Source organism: Dromiciops gliroides, chromosome 6 (genome assembly GCF_019393635.1).
Source record: "Dromiciops gliroides isolate mDroGli1 chromosome 6, mDroGli1.pri, whole genome shotgun sequence".
Classification (NCBI taxonomy): Eukaryota; Metazoa; Chordata; class Mammalia; order Microbiotheria; family Microbiotheriidae; genus Dromiciops; species Dromiciops gliroides.
The window spans coordinates 57491361-57508908 of record NC_057866.1 but is presented as its reverse complement, the minus strand read 5'-3'; the positions used below and the strand labels follow the sequence as shown (position 1 = coordinate 57508908).

The 17548-nt window shown below is 34.0% G+C and overlaps 1 protein-coding gene across 1 annotated transcript in view; it reads right to left on the bottom strand.

The window, feature by feature from the left end:
• ARAP2 (ArfGAP with RhoGAP domain, ankyrin repeat and PH domain 2) overlaps positions 1-17548 on the bottom strand; it is a 234808-nt gene that overhangs the window by 72358 nt on the left and 144902 nt on the right. The window contains 4 exon segments of the mRNA XM_043971650.1: positions 5056-5119; positions 6917-7115; positions 8106-8208; positions 14101-14245. Coding sequence (XP_043827585.1) covers positions 5056-5119; positions 6917-7115; positions 8106-8208; positions 14101-14245 — 511 coding nt within the window.

Genomic DNA, 17548 nt, shown 5'->3' with positions numbered 1-17548 from the left:
TGTTTATATATCCCCAGCAATAAACACAGTGACCAAGCCAATAAATTTTATTTGCTAGCTAGTTGTTTTATTTTTTATTTTATTTTATTTTTTTTTTTTGTGAGACAATTGGGGTTAAGTGACTTGCCCAGGGTCACACAGCTAGTAAGTGTTAAGTGTCTGAGGGTGCTTTTGAACTCAGGTACTCCTGAATCCAAGGCCAGTGCTTTATCCACTGCGCCACCTAGCTGCCCCGCTAGTTAGTTATCAACTCATTCACCTCCCACTTGAGATCATGATGATACTAAAGAGTCTGGCTTAACTATCCAAAAGAGAATGAAAAAAGGCCATTGGCCTATGAAATACAGTTAAAGGGAAAAGGTTTGTCCAGTCTAAAAGTCTTGAACAAAAACTGCAAAAGAACAATGTATTTTTGCATAACAGAATGAGAGCAGCTAATTATCTTTGGGAAACTGCAAAGTACTTCTAGCTTCTCCTTGAAACTAACACCCATTCTTTTAATGCCAATATTCTACCAATGTTGTTGTGTGCCTATGAGTCAATATTATACTATTTGAAGGAATCAAACTGAGGATCACACAATGAAAATGGAGTCAGACAATGAGTATGAATAGGTTGTAACACCTTGTACACAAGAAATTACTTAGAAATGGTATACAGGATGTTTTAAACAAGAACAGGTAACATGGTAAGTACAGGTAACAACCACCTGACAGACAACATAGTATTCTCATAATGTCAAGAGAAACTGTGGGAAGTCCCTATAATGTTAGGCTGATATGTGATAAATTTATCAGGGTACATGGACAAAAGTTACTCAGTATGGACAGGAATGGGTGGGTTGCAATCTGAATTACTACAGAAAACAGCCATAGTAATAACACTATAGCTCCCCTTAAGTATGAATATTATAATTAAAAAATATTCCAAATATGTAGATAGACAGCTGTTCAGAGAATCTCATCTATTTTGTGGGTTATTAATGCAATTAAATAGGGAAAACACTAATATGCATCATAAAAAATGTTATGACCACAAATGCTACTTTAAAATTATTAAGCATATTATTAATTCTATCAACACTTTGATTATTCTTGAGTTATAATATTTTGTCTAATGTGGAAATATAGCGAATAACCAGACAAAAGATAGCTTAATTTTCTTCCTTTGTTTCTTTCTTCCTTCTTCCCCCCTTTCTTTTGCTTTTTGCTGAACAGGTACATTAGAAATAATATTCAATTTAAGAAATACGTTCTAGCAATATAATAGCAGACCATCTTCTAAAATCATCTATGATTGCGCCTTTCTTTCCCCACCCTATAATATACTATCTTGAAAAGTTAAAATTCGGGACAGCTAGGTGGCGCAGTGGATAAAGCACTGGCCCTGAATTCAGGAGTACCTGAGTTCAAATCCAGCCTCAGACACTTGACACTTACTAGCTGTGTGACCCTGGGCAAGTCACTTAACCCTCATTGCCCTGCAAAAAAAAAAAAAAAAGAAAGAAAAGAAAAGAAAAGAAAAGAAAAGTTAAAATTCTAAAGAAACATTTTTTGCATGATGGGCTAGAAAATATAGCCAGTAAGCACTTTAATATTTATTTTCTACCATGTGCCAAACATTGTGCTAAGTGATAGGGATACAAAGACATGCAAGAAAGAAAAAAACAAAAAAACCTGACCTTAGAGGGTCTTAGTCTAAGATGGGTGACAACAGGTAAACAGCTTTGCATGAACAGGATATAGGGAGATAATCTTAGAGGGAAGGCATTAAGATTAGGGAGGATTAGGAAGGCTTCTTGTATAAAGTAGAACTTTAGCTAAGACTTGAAGGAAGGTAGGCAAACTCAGAGGAGATGAGAGGGGAGAAAATTCTAGGCATGGGGGACCGCCTGGGAAAATGATGAGAATCAAGAGGAGTATCACCTGAGATATAGAAAGACTCTCCACTATGCCCCTGTTCTTACTACCTTCCTCTTTCCTCCCTCCCACTTTTCAGCTTCCTTTTTATAGTCTTCCCCTATTAGACTATAAGTTCTTTGAGGGAAGGGGCTGTCTTGGCATATAGTATGTGCTTAATAAATATCTATTGACTATGACTCTGTCACTGCATTGCAGAGTACATTAGGGTGAATATGGAATAAGAAAACTGGAAAAGGAGGAAGTATGCAGATTATTGAGAGCTTTAAAAGCCAACACTGGGAGCCACTGGAGTTGATCGAATAGGGGGATAACACAGTCAGAACTGGGCTTTAGGAAGATCAATTTGAGAGCCAAATGGAGAATGGACTAGAGTGGGGTGAGTCTTGAGGCAGGCATATCAATCAGAAGGACACTGTAATAGCCCAGCCGTGGGGTGGTGGGTACCCAAAACAGGGTGGTAGCACTGTCAGAAGAAAGTGGTTTATATGAGAAATGTTAGGAAGGACTTCAACAACTGGTTGGAAATGGAAAGTGGGAAGCTGAGTATGACACCTTGGTTGCGAGGTTGGGGACTAGGAGAAGGGTGGTGCATGCCCTTCACAGTAAGCAGGAAAGATTTTGAGGGAAAGATAATAAATTCAGTTTTGGACATATTGAGTTTAAGCTATCCCACAGGACATCTATTTCAAGTTGTTCATTAGTCAGTAGAGATGGAGATGCAAAGGTCAGGAGAGAAGTTACGATGAGACACATTTGAGAATCATATACAAAAAGAATTCAGTCTGTGGGAGCTGAGATCACTAACCAATAGTATGGAGAGAGAAGGGAAGAAATCCCAGGACCAAACCTTGTAGGATATACATCTTTAAGAGGCATGACCTGGACTCCAGCAAAGGAGACTAAGAAACAGCAACCTGACAATTAGAAAGGAAAGTAGGAGAAAACAGGGTCATAAAAATCTAGACAGAATGAATTATCGAGCAGAAGAGGGTGATCAAGTGCTCTAAAAGTGGCAGAGAGGACAAGATGGATGAAAATTGAGAAAAGGCCATCAGATTTAGTGATTAAGAAATCACTGATAAGGCTGGAGAAAACATGCAAATAATACAACCATCATTCAAATAAGATGCTTACATACAGATAAGCAACGATAGTTTTGTGTTTTATTTAGATGACTACATTTTGGAGCTACCCTGCACAACTTAAGAATTCAATGAATTCAGAGGATAGAATAGTATCGTATTTTTAATTTCCTGTCATATTAAGAATATGAAAGGTCATAAAAAGGTAAAATATATTTCACTGACATGCCTGGATTATAAACCTAATATAGAGCTAGTAATTTCGTGTTCACACCATTTCCATCATAAACAGTTTGAAACTTATTAATACTGGCATCTGTATGCATATGTCTGTCTTGGCTACTTTAATCTATCAGAGCAAAAGCACAACAAAAGAATATTTAACGTACACATCATCAGAAATTAGATTACAGTTTGAGGATTATAGAGTACATATTCTTTTTTTTTTTCCCCTGGGGCAATGAGGGTTAAGTGACTTGCCCAGGGTCACACAGCTAGTAAGTGTCAAGTGTTTGAGGCCGCATTTGAACTCGGGTACTCCTGAATCCAGGGCCGGTGCTTTATCCACTGCGCCACCTAGCTGCGCCCTAGAGTACATATTCTTTCCAGCAACAACATCCTGCTCTAATAACTCATAGCATGAAGGTGATTTAGGGATCGAAAATGGTAGGCTTATGTGCTGGTAGGATGTACCAAGCTAAAAGGACCAAATGCCTTCGGAAAGTACAGGCCATACAGTGGACTAGATCTCTTTCTCTAATCTAAGGATCAGCCTAACAAAGTCTGCAAAGGCTCATCACCATGTGGCCACTAGGTGATGGATTTTTATGGTCATAATAATTTATAAAGGCATCTACTAAGTCGGGGAGAAATTGAGATGTTTATCTCTGGAAGAAACATACATGCAGATAGATTCAAAGATACTTGCAAGTGCTTATAGATTTAATTACTTTTCTTTTAAATATCAACTTTTTAAAATTAATTAATTTACTTATTTATTTGTTTATTTACTTATTTATATACTCATTCAGTCATTCATTCATTCAGTCATTCATTTATTTATTTTAGCTCTTACTACCCTGATGATTAAAAAAGCATGTGGTAGCCAGGAGACTGTCACTCCCAGCTATCTAGTAAATCTAGAAGCTAAGAACAAAAGCTTCCAATTGACATTTATGCCTATAATATCAAAAATAGAATCAGATTTTATATAATCTGAGTTAGCACTATCCTGAGTGTTTATAAGAGCTACTTCCTAGTCAAGTTAAAGTAAATGGGAAAAAGTGAGTTGAAGCTAAACAGAAGTGGATTGAATGGATTATTGATGCCGGGGGATTGGGGAGAGAGAAACTTTTCTTCCAATTCACCTCAAGAGTCTGTAAGGACTTTCCTGAAGTCTCTGTTATCTCCCTGTCAACAAAATTACTTTGTATTTATTTTTTACGCATTCTATATTTGCTTCTAAGTGTACATGTTTTTTGTCACCCCCAGAAAGAATATAAGTTTGTTGAAGGTACAGACTCTTTCATGTTTGCCTCTGTATCTTCAATGCCAAAACAAATGCTTATTGAATGAAGTCCCGAAAGAGTTCAACATTGTAACATGAGTAAAAAGGATGAGAGTATCAAAAAACCTGAAAACTTTGGAGAAAAGTTTTTGATTTGATAACTAATAATAGGAAATTATTTACAGAGGAAATCGTCTAAGTCATCACAGAGATGATAAGAAAGATAAATATCAAGAGACTAAAGTGGTATCAAAGACCAGTTTATCATATCAAAGACAAATTTAGGTATATACCCTCAGGTAAATGTTGACTCATCCCAATATCTCTAATACTCTAATATTTGTAGCAAAACATAATCAGTCAAAACAAGGAAAATGTCATCAGGCCATGTTTAAATCACACTCAGTGAACTCTGCTCACTACAGAGTTAAGTGTAAAATGAAAGATTTTCCACCAAAAGAAGTGTAAAAATAATAGTTTTGTGCTTAAGGGTCTTGGAAGTCCCTCCAATGTGAAATTAACAAGTACAAAAAGCTTCTATTACCTTCCTTTTTCGACCAAGAGCAAAACATCTATTTTTTCTCCATTTTGAACTACTGTGCTGATTGCTGGAAGAAAACAAAGCCAAACAAAAAAATAAATAAATAAATCATAGGCTTCTTAAAGCTAAGGCAATTGGCAGATTTTTATTACAAAGAAATATAACTGATTTTATGCTGCAGCCTTAAGAAGAATCACACACAAATGTATGAATCAAAGAATGTTACCCAAATAAAACCAAATTTGGATTAGACATTTCATTCCCCCATTAGGATGAGTCATCAAGAGTCTACAACGATATATTTTCTTAATATCCTAAACTAATTTCCAAAGTGGTAAGGATAATTAATGCATTTATGTATATATTTAATACTCATAAATATATTATCATGTAATATTACTATAACTTAATAAGTTTGTTGTTGTTCATCCTTTGTTTTTGAAGAGAACCAGTGATATCACTGGTGATGTCTTGCACATGAATTGAATTTAAATGAGGCAGAGTTGCAAAGTCATCCTCTTCCAGAGTCACTCAAGTCTAGTAAGAAGCCAAAAGTCAAGATGACTGTTGATGGGTTGGGATACAGTGGATAACCTTGGTATCTATGATGTCTGACCATGCTCTAAGCCCCCCACAGTGCCTGCACCAACCACCTTCATGGCACTTGGAACAAATTGTTTTTGTCTGCCCGTTCTACCAGGGGTAATCTTCACATTCTTGGGGTAGACATCCTCCTGACTCTTAGACAGGTTTGAGACCTATCAGTTATCCTCAATTTGGTTTAACCATCTGCCAAGCGGCTAAGCATGCTACAATTTCTTGGAGCCACAGGTGAGAGATGGGTGATAGGTGAACACCATACGTGGAAGGCAACCCTGAATAAAGTACTTAGCAAACCCTCACATCAAAGGTGCTAGTTCTCCCTGAACACCCCAAACCCCCTTAAAGGCAACGTGAATTATTATCATTTAAAAGGGTATCATTCATTGGTAAATGAATATTCATCAACTTTAGGGTATTTTCCCTTGATATACTCTTTTCATCTTTAGATTTTACCCTTTTCATCTTTTTTGATACTTTTATATATCCACGAGCCGACAAAATACATGTAGGTTTGGAAAAGTAGAATGCTTACTAACAAAAAAATTTCAAGTAACATTTGACATTTTATCATTCAATTAATTTTAAATTATTTCATCTGATAAAAATCTTAGCCAACCTTTCTAGGAAAGAAAAATCATAGTTGGAAATATCAGGTTATATCCAGTTTCATTTCCATTAAAAATGTTTCAAGGCAATGCTAAATCAAAACTTTGAAAGGCAGAAATTGAAACTTTAAAAGTATGATATGGATTGGGTGGTGGGAAGAGACCCCCCCCCCTCAACCAAGAGGAGTGATGGCTGCCACTTAGATAAAATAGAAAAAAGTATATTCAGTATAGACATCTACATCTCTCAAATACCAAATACTATCACATTTAATGGAGAGAAATGGATTTGGAGTTAAAGGATCCCATGTCACCTACTGGCAGTAAGACTATGAGGTAGTCACTTAACTTCACTAAACTGGTCTCTTCAGCTGTAAAACTGGGATATTTCTATCACCTACTTGAAATGCAAAACTTAGTGGGTTATATCAAGGAAATTACTTTTTTACCTTTAAATTACTACAGATTGGGAGCTCCCATCATTTTTATTATGTTGTAAGAAATAATTTATTCACTAGACCTAAACATATATGCTAAAGTTCAACAAATGTATAAATCACTACCCATTCCTATTTTCAAGATTTTTACTAACAATTAAAAAAAAACAACCCCTAAAACTGCTATTATAAGGAAAAACAAAACGAGGAAAATCATACTTAGCTCCTGTAATCTCCTTAAATACATCAACTCTTCCTCTGCATTTTCCATTTGAAGGCAAAAATGTAGTCTAGACTTATCCATAGCAAACCATCCTTTTCTCCATTGATCCAGAGTATGGCAGTCTTTGTAGTACAATTGACCAATTAAGTCATACTCAGCTTCTGCTAAATTTTCAGCAACAAAGGGGACAAAATGCTATAAAAGTAAGCACAAAGAAAATAAGTTACTCGAATGAAAATAAAAACCCCACATTCCAAAAAGTGGAGAAAAGATAAAGTAAAAAAAAAAATCTATAAATGCTCTCCAAACATATAGCAAAAAACACAAACTTTGCAAAAAATGTACACCTCTAATATTCAGGAAACTTTGGAAGATTTAAAAATTATCATTTTGATCTTTAAAATGTCAGTAATATCAATTTCAAAAGAAATATATTTTTGGAATTAATTCCTAATTGATAATACTAAAGAAAACATTCTCTTGTTCTTTGGGGTGTGAGAAAGAAAACAAAACTTGAACAACACTAATTTTAAAAAACACCTATATTAGCTTCAATTTATACTAAAATATTTAATATAATACTATTGATCTTGGTCTCAAGATGCCAAGAAGATGATGATAGTAAGAACATATTTAAATTTTTCTCTTATGTCCATATAAAAAGAGGAAGCAACATCACACTAGATGGTATATTGGGCAAGAAATCAGGAAGATAGGTTTAACTTCCCCCTGGTACTTTACCTTATACGGAATTGTGGTTAAGTCACTTAATCTGTCAAGCAAGGCATTCCCTAGAACATATCTACTAAGTCATAGATAGGTTACAATCTGGGTTGATTAACAAGGTTTCCAAATTGGGAGTTTGCCATCATAGGCAAAAATCACAATTACTTCATGTTATTTAATATTACATTGATATGTTTGTGTTGATATACACTAAATATACAACATTCGATATTATATTCAAATAGTACAGTACATAATATAGTATACTTTAGGTAATATACTATATGTATATTATGTATCTATAATCATTCAAATAATACATATATAAAGTCACAAAAGATTACCTTGTGATAAAAAACTTTATATAACAAAAAAAGTCTATCTTTAAGAAAAGTTTCTCTACGTTCTCCATTACAACAGTTGAAATTATTGATCAAATAAGTTAATGATGAAAGTTACCTTCACTATTGCTTGGGTCCATTTTCTTTGCGTCTGCGCAGTTTCAGCACCAAATAAAAAAGCACGCTCTGAGACTAAGTATATTTCAAAGGTAAAGATGGGCCTACCAAAAAAAGAGAGAGAAAGAGAGAAAAAAAAAAAAGAAAAAAGTAAATTTACAAGTGAATTTTCATATTTTAAAAAAAAGTAAGTACCCTAGAGTTCAAGGTTTTCAGCTGTCTTAAATATAGAATATGTTAGGGAAATTAATGATGTACATTGATAGTACCTAATATACAGTGTGAAATATTTTTCAAAATAAACTACAAGAAAGATTAAGTTATCTAAAGATGAAAGCTTTAATTTCTTCAATTTACTAAATGCCAAACGCACTAATTCTGTTTGCCAAATAATGGGTTAAATACAAATTGTTAATAATAATAACAATAGAGAACCACCTCTATTCATATAGGGTGTATAGGCCAGATGAATGAAAAAAAGATAACTTCCATCTATCTTTCAATTACTCTCAATATAGCTCATATATACCTAGGGATTTACCTATTCTCTCTCCTATAAGAGCTCCTTGAGGTCAGGGATTGTTTTTTGCCTTTCTTTGCACACCTATCATTTATCACAGTGACTGGAACATAGTAGGGAATTAATAAATGCTTGTTGACTCAGTGACTGAATGTATAATAAATTACAATATAATATATGCATATGACAAATAGAAAATCCAATCAAATATAGATGATGGATTATTACTATATGAGGGATTATATCCATGCTAGGAAGGGCTTCATGTAGAAGGTGCCATTTGGGCTATGAATTATGTCAATAAAAGCACACATTTTCTAATAATTAGAAGTATTCAAAAACAGGAGATAATGAGAGATCCTCCTTCAATTCAACAAAACATTCATTCTCCACCACTTTCAGTGAAGGTTGAATGACCACTTTTTTTTTAGCATACTGCATATGAGATTCATGATTTGGACATCATTTTGCTAGACAGTTCTGATGTCTATTTCAACTCTGCAATTCTATAATTCCATTATGCTTGTACATCAGACTGTGGCAAATAGATATCAACTAAAAGGGTTGTCTACAAAGAAAATCATTTACCAAATGACTCAAAATGTGAATTTTAAGAATCGAGTTCCAAATCTCCTCTAATGACCATTTTTTGGTGATTTTAGCTAAAAGTGAAGAAAGGGAAAACTGTAGACTTGCTAGGATTTTCCTGTCTTCCCAGACAAAGAACCCAAAAATGTTTCTAATATGTGTCCTCCCCATCTTTTCTGTCATATTGCTTCATTTATTTTTAGTCATTTTTCTATTTTATTTACATAATTTGAACTATTTTTTTGTAATTAATTCAGCAATGAAGTAACTGCTACTAAACAACTTAATTTGCTCTACAATTTCATGGGATAAAACACTCAATGCATGGCTAATTTACTCAGAATGAAAACCTTACTAAGATTAAAATAAATCAACTGTTAATAAGAACATTTATTCAAGTGAAAAAAAGTCCAATGAACTTTAATGTAGCCATAATTATGACTCACATCATCTGGCACATAGGAATTGTTATGTAATAATAGAAATATATTTATTATAATTATATCTAAATTACACAATTATGCAATTCTCTTTCCTCTACTATATAAAAAAGTTATCAGTGCTACAGAAGTATTAATTAGAACTGTAAAATCAATATTTAATGATATTCTCATATTGACTTTTGAAAGTAATATTTAACATCCAAAATTACTTGAATGATAAAGCATTTACGAAGCATTCACTGTGTGTCAGGGACAGTACTGAGTGCTTAAGATACAAAGAGGAAAAAGCAAGACAGTTGCTGCCCTCAAGGGTCTTAGACTCTAATGGAAGAAGGTAAGACACAAAGGAGAGCCTGTTGCTTATTTAACAAACATTTATCAATGGCTATTATATGTAAGGCCTCATTTGGACAAAGAAACAAGAGAATCTCTGTTATTAAGTTTCTTAAGAATTCGAGAAAATAATAGAGTTGAAGTGGAAGAGCAAAGTTTTGTCTCCTATATAATATTGCTGTGAATCCTAGAAATCATTCCATTTTGGAAAACATTTCTTATCCCCAGTACATTAGGAGTATCAAACATCAATACATTAAGCTATATGTAAGCTACATACTGTGTTCAATTCGGGGTACTCTATTTTAGTAGGACTTTAACCACTGAACACGTGTCCAGAAGACCAAAACCTGGAGAGAGAATGGCCCAGACACTATAATGCACAAGGATCTATTGGAGCAACTAGGAATTTGTAGCCTGGAGAAAGAATACTACGGCGAGAATGATAGTTGTCATCATGCATTTGATACATCGTCATGTGTCACATGGAAGAATAGATTAGACTTGTTCTTTTGGCTCTAGAAAGTAGAACTAGAAGGATCAAATTTGAAGAAAGAGATTGATGAAAGGAAAAACTGCCTAACAATTAAATGCTGTCCAACAAATGAAATGAAGTTCCCCATCATTAGATGGCTAGCTGTTGGAAATGTTAAAGAAGGAATTCTTGTTTCAGTATGGATTACCTTGGATGACCTAAAATATCCCTTCCAAAACAGATTCTGTTGCCTAAAATTCATATTGGCAAAAATTATGAAATCATAATATATACACTCTTAACTGGGTTGCAATCCATATTCAACAATAGTGATAGTTACAAAATTGCTCATGAAAGTAGTAAGAATAAGGCAATAAATTATTTGATGCTGACAATCAATGTTTGATGTGGGGAAGAATACCAGATGAAAGGAAAGATCTAAAAAGCAGCTCCTATATGAAAATACTTGCATTGGATTTTCAAAAATTTTTGCATGTCAAACAGCTTTAAAGGCTTCTAAAATAGGCACTCAGGGTGGTTCTAAATAGTAGCACTGGCAAATAGCTAAAATGCTATTTATTTCACCATACCAAGCACTGATATAAATTTAATGAAATCTGCCACTACACATGAAACAATACTGAAGATTTTATGTTTTAATAATAAAATTAAAATGCTGTCCCCCAAAAAGTCTGAATTACATAGTTTCAGAATTAAGATTCAGAAAGAAGGAGAGAGGCGAGTAGGATTGAAGACTTGCAATAGGGAGGAAGAAAAGGAAAAAAAATTCAATTCGATTAAAAGTTAGTACCTATTATGGAAGCTGTGCTACATTTTGGGGATACAAATCTAGATTGGAGACTAGTCACAAAGATTTAGTTTAATAGGGAAAGAGAATAGAGGGGCAAAAGACACTCAAGCATAAAATCAGCAGAAATATGAAAGAGAGGTGACTCTCAGGAAGCAAAGATGTATAGAGTTGATGGCATCTGTACTGGGCCTGGAAGAAAAGGAGGTACTTTAACAGATATCTATTTCATGAATATCTTTTGTTCTGCTTCTTGAATATAAGTCATCCACAGTGATATGCTGCAGCTTAATTACTCCAACCAACTCTTCTCCATTGCTCTGGATCACCCATAATTTTGATTGCAAAACAATTGTAGCATTCCATGATTTACAAAGAAGTAGCATCCCTTGAAGAATATTAGTATTAAAATTATGGGTATTTGCTTCAGTGAGAAGTTAAGCATCTTAGCACAGTACCTAGCACATAGCAGGTGTTTAATAAATGTTGACTGAATGAATTTAAGGGTTGGATGATCAGAAGAAATGGACAATTTCCCAAATGCAATCCAATCCACTTCTCTTCCTATTCAATTCTCAAACCACTTAATTGTTCATCAAGGGGTTTTCTATTCAATTAAATATCATACTCTAGCTGATAGGCATTTTTCATCCACTGTGTGTCCAGTGTGGACTGTCATGTCAAACTCTTCTGAGTGCTAACAAATCTTATTGTAGATTTTCTATAATATTATGTGGTTTAATAGACTCAGCTTGTCATCTACAAATAAGAGAATATGGAAAAATAGGTATAGGGAATTCTATTCAGAGGTTAGGCCAATATTTTCCTTGACAGTGGCAAGCATCTTTGGAATGCATTCATCATTCCTGTTTTTACCTCTACTATAATCAGCAAAGGATCACTGAACAAAATTACCACCAGTAATAAATTTATCAAGAGGTTTGTATGTTTTTTATTTATGTGAGGCTGATACTTTCTTGTCAAGTTACCTGTTTTTTGTAAAACAGAACAAAACAGGGAAGTCTTTAAGCCTGCATTCTTCTCCACGTTCCAATAAACTTTCCTATTCTTCAAAAAGTAATCAGATACAGTTCCTGAAAATTTCAGTGAGTAGGATGACTGAAAAAAATAAAATCTATTGTAGGAAATCAATTACAAAAGTCTTCCTTTTCCCTTCACATAATTTTATCAAAAGTTCCCATTATACATGTGAATTTCTGTCTGTAGTACTTCATAGGACTGTTGTGTGGCAAAAACAAGATAATGTATATAAACTGCTTGACACAATTTAAATCACTACACAAATGTCTTTTATTAATTTTCAAATGTTTTATAAAAATGAAAAACTAAGTATTTGGTTCAGTAGATACTGATATTCTCTTGATAATATTTTGTTGGGGGGTAGATGGCAATATCATTTTTCATATTTTTTCTATTATATTCTTTTACTACCTTCTCCTTTTTCAAATATCTTGAGAATGAATCTTTCATTGTTTCTAAAACCTTAATTTTTCAGTCTCAATTTTTTTCTTCGTGTACTTAGTCAAGTCCAACTGCCCTTTCCCTCTTTGTCTTCATTACTATTTCAATTGCTTTATATGGTACAGTAGGGACAGAGGTGCTATATAGATGAGGAACATAATGATATAACTATCAGCGATATGGAAAATAATTTATTACAGAAATTTTGGCCACTCCATGGAGTTTTTTCTCTGCTTATTATTCTTTTACTTAGCATCTTTAAATACTCTTGGGATTAACTGACTTAAACCACTCTCACGTCAAGTTTTTTGCTGACTTCTTAGTCTACGCATTACATTATATTGTACGCATCAATATTGTTCATAAACTTTAACTATCCTCCTTTCATTAGAGTTTTATAAATGAGTTTACAGTTTTAAGTGTTGTCTTTGGCTACTACATCTCTTTGCTTAGTAAGGAAATCTAGTTTTTGAAGGAATCTGCAAGTTGCAAATAAGTTATGATATTAAATTATAAAGCATTCCAAAACTGAACCTTATTACACATAAGAATTAAACACTTCAGCAATTTTTGTGCCAAATGAAAACATATGGGATGTAAAAGTCCAGTAACAGTTGCAGAATGTTTAGAAAAATAGCTTTAAATTTAATCAGGATACAGAATTCTCCATCTTCATATTATCAAATGAATATTCTTCAATATTCCAACCTTAAGTGTGCTCAAGAATTCATTTTATTATCTCTTATTTTGTGGGGCAGCATTGCTGTAATCACTGTTAAGGCTCAGAATATAAATTCTTAGTTTAATTTTTTTAATGATATAAGGATAAATATTAAAATTTTGATTTTTTAGAAATGAAATAAAGGAAGTCTATTTAGATGATGCCAATTGAGTATCTCATTTTATGGATTAGTGCTTGAAAATTTTCCATTTTCAAACTTTTAAAGACTTTTCTTTGGATTAGAGAAATCATTTACATGCAGCTAGAAAGGATCCTAGACTTTATCTGACTGAGCCTTTTTATTTTACAAACTGGGTAACTAAAGTCCAAAGACAGATTAAGTGTTTTTACCCCAGATTAGTTAGTGAGGAATGGAAGCAGAATTTGAACCCAGATCTTCTAACTCCAAATCCAATACCCTTTCCATGAAAGGATGTCCTTTATTAGAGAATATATTTAGTAGGGTTTTTTTTCCCCTTATAAAAGAAAGAATTCAAAGTCCACAAAGAATATAGGGCAGCAAAAAACAAAACAAAAAACAAGCAAACAAAACCCCGCACATTACTTTTGGCAAAAATGCATAAATACATTGTTTTATTTCTGAAGTATCTAATTTCAGAACCTACCCGGTGTTTATATAGAAGTCCTCTTTGTGTATAGCAAGGCAGATAACTTCATTCATATTAATGGTGCCGTTAGGAGTTGTTGCCTTATCATTTTCATAATAACTTAAGAAGCCCCCTTCCAAAACACACCATTTTTTATTTGTTTCTGTGTTTTAAAAGAGAGAGAGGAAAAAAAGTTGAACTGGAACATATGGAAATCAACAAGACATTCTCCTTTTAAATTGTGATCTAACTACTACAGAATCAGTCAGATGAGAAAAGGACCTTGGTATTCCAACCCATATCTGAAGAGAAAAATTCCTAATATCTTTCTACCCCATAATTGAAAACTCCTTATAGTGCACATTATATGCCTCTTTCTTTACTAAACACTTACTCTTCTACATCCTTTCTTCAAGTCTCTAGTCATCACCACTCTGAAGGAATGGTCATCTCCAAATTCACCCATAAGCAACTAATTCTCAAGTTATTCTTCTCAGTCCTAATCTTCCCTTCCCTTTCTCAGTAGCCCTGGATTGTGATGACACTCTACCTTGCTCTTTTGCCAAATCTTTTCACACACCCCTCAAATGCAAGAGTTTCCCAAGTTCTTGGTCTGCTTTTCTATCCATACTCTCTTATGACAATCTGGCTGCCATTATTATCTCTATGGAGATGAATCAACGGTATCTCCAGCTCTCATTTTTCTGATCAGCATCCAGAATAGAGAGCAGGATCATGAGAACTGGAACTACGCCAACTGAAGGAATCAAAGATTCTTACTTAGTAAAAAAGTTATTTTCCCCATTTCACAATCCTAAATAGTTAAGTGATTTGCCTAGTAGCTAGTATCAGTGTCAACTCATCCCCAAGTCTCCTGTCTCAAAGTGTTTGGCTTTTCCCTTATACTAGGATTTCTTAGCTTATGCCAAAAATTCTTAATCTAAGGTCCCATGTTGATGAATAAGGTAGTAAAATTGGGTTAATTTTTTTTAAAATGATTTAAAAGCAAAATTCCAAAATGACAAGATATTAATACATGAAAATCACATATCAAGAAATCTATTTTTCAGTTAAACACACTGTAATGAATTATGGTGAACATACAAATAGCAGTGAAATGAATGGGTAAGCACAAATATTACAAATGTATCACCTTTCAATATCGAAGAAGCTTTATTTTAGGAAATAAAGCATTAATTTGGATTTAGCTCTAACCTCTTTGTAAATTTATTAAAATCTTATCTCTCAAAAAGTCTCCTCTTAATAATATATTAATTACACTTTAAGGAATTAAAATAGTTAGTATTAGAATTTGAGGGAAAACTCCTGAGAAAGATATGAAATTTTTTCCCATCTTTCTAAAAGAACCTTTAAAAAAATCTCATAATAGTGAGAAACAGTGTAATCCTGAGTTGAGAGCAAAATAAACATCAAGATCATAGCAGGTGGAAGCAAAAATATGGTACTTTTTCTTTACGGGCAGTAGAAATGGAGACTAACTCAGACTAAACCTATTTTCCACCATAAGGTCATGCCCCAATGTCTAGTCAGTGTTACAAGACAAAGAAAAATAATCCACATTTTTTCAGGTACCATATAAATGGCAACCTTTTGCACTGGTGTATATATCAAACTAGTAAAAAATATGGAGGAAAAACATCCCAGTTATAGTCTTTGCAGTAACTTATAGAAGAATGTCTAATATCCATCTTCAAATGACTTATGAATGGATACCTTAAAATTAATGATATACATTCATTCATTCAACAACTATCTACTTAACATTTACTATGTGCAAAACATGGTAATTGATACTACGGAGGATGCAAAGTACACATGTTCTATTCTATAGAAGTTCAGCTCTCCTATCTTTTTAATTTAATGGGGGGGGGGGCAATGAGGGTTAAGTGACTTGCCCAAAGTCACACAGCTAGTAAGTGTCAAGTGTCTGAGGCCGGATTTGAACTCAGGTCCTCCTCAATCCAGGGCGGGTGTGGTGTTTTATCCACTGCACCAACTAGCTGCCCCTCAGCTCTCCTATTTTTAAGGTAAGAGACAATAGAGTGCATTCAGAGGAAGCAGGTTCAAATATCAGCTATGCTATCATGAACAATTCACCTAATCTTTTAAGTTCTGACTTTGTGCTAGGAATTAGATATTAGACCAAAAAAAGAATCTTTCCCTTAAGAAGCTCACCTTGTTATCGCTACCTATGTGACTCTGCACATATGACGTCAGCTACCTCAAGCTCCTCATCTGTAAAATGAGGAGTGAAAATAGATGATCTCTAAAACTTGGATCTAAAATCTATGATCCTAAGGCGTATATATAAAAAAACCCCTCAAAGTCTTTTGTGTTGGGGCAGCTAGATGGCGCAGTGGTAAAGCACCGGCCCTGGATTCAGGAGGACCTGAGTTCAAATCCAGCCTCAGACACTTGACACTTACTAGCTGTGTGACCCTGGGCAAGTCACTTAACCCTCATTGCCCTGCAAAACAAAACAAAACAAAAAGTGTTTTGTGTTAGCACCATAACAATAGGACAATCAAATTATCTATATAGAATTCAGAGATTGATTGGGGGAGATTTTAAGGACAGACAGCATTTGAACTAAGCCTTTAAGGATGGGTAATAGTTTTATAAGAAAAATAAGGAGTGATATTTCTGGGGAAACAGACGACAGGAGAAAAAGCAAGAGTTGGAAAACAGTCAAGAATACTTGGGGAAAAGTAAGTGTCCCTGTTTTAGCTAGCATAGTATATATACGGGAAAATATTCTGAGATGAAGCTGGAAAGACAGATATAGTTTGGGGCCTAATGGTGAAGTTCTTTGAATACCAATAGGCCATAGAGTTTGTACTCTACTCAGTAAGCAACAGGAAGCCAATGAATATCCATTAGCTTGGAAACTGAAAAGACAGCTATTGTGTCAAATAAACAGTATAGAAATCATGGGATCCTAATTTTACAAATGTTGGTTTAAAAAAAAAAACTCTGAAAAAAGGGATATGTCTAAACATTTTTTAAATGATACAACAGAGTTAGAAAAAAGATTTGGTCTTCAATATATCATACTAAAAGCATTTATTAAGTATATTATTTTTAAAATGCAGAAAGCTAGGTGCCTAAACAGTACAGTCCCAGTCTTTGACTGTAAAGAGCTTGAAATCATGTATCCCCAATTGTTGGTGCCCCTATCAAAGTGCCTGGTATTTAACTACTTTGTCATTGTTCAGTCATTTCAGTCATGTCCAACTTTTCATGATCCCAGTTTGGAGGTTTTCTTAGTGAAAATACTGGAGTGGTTTGCCATTTCCTTCTCCAGCTCATTTTTACAAAGGAGGATACCACAGCAAACAAGTTTCAATAACTTGCCAGAGTGACACAACCAGTAGGTGTCTGAGGTCAAATTTAAACTCAGCTCTTCTTCACTCTAAGCCTGGCAACCTACGTACTGTGTCACTAG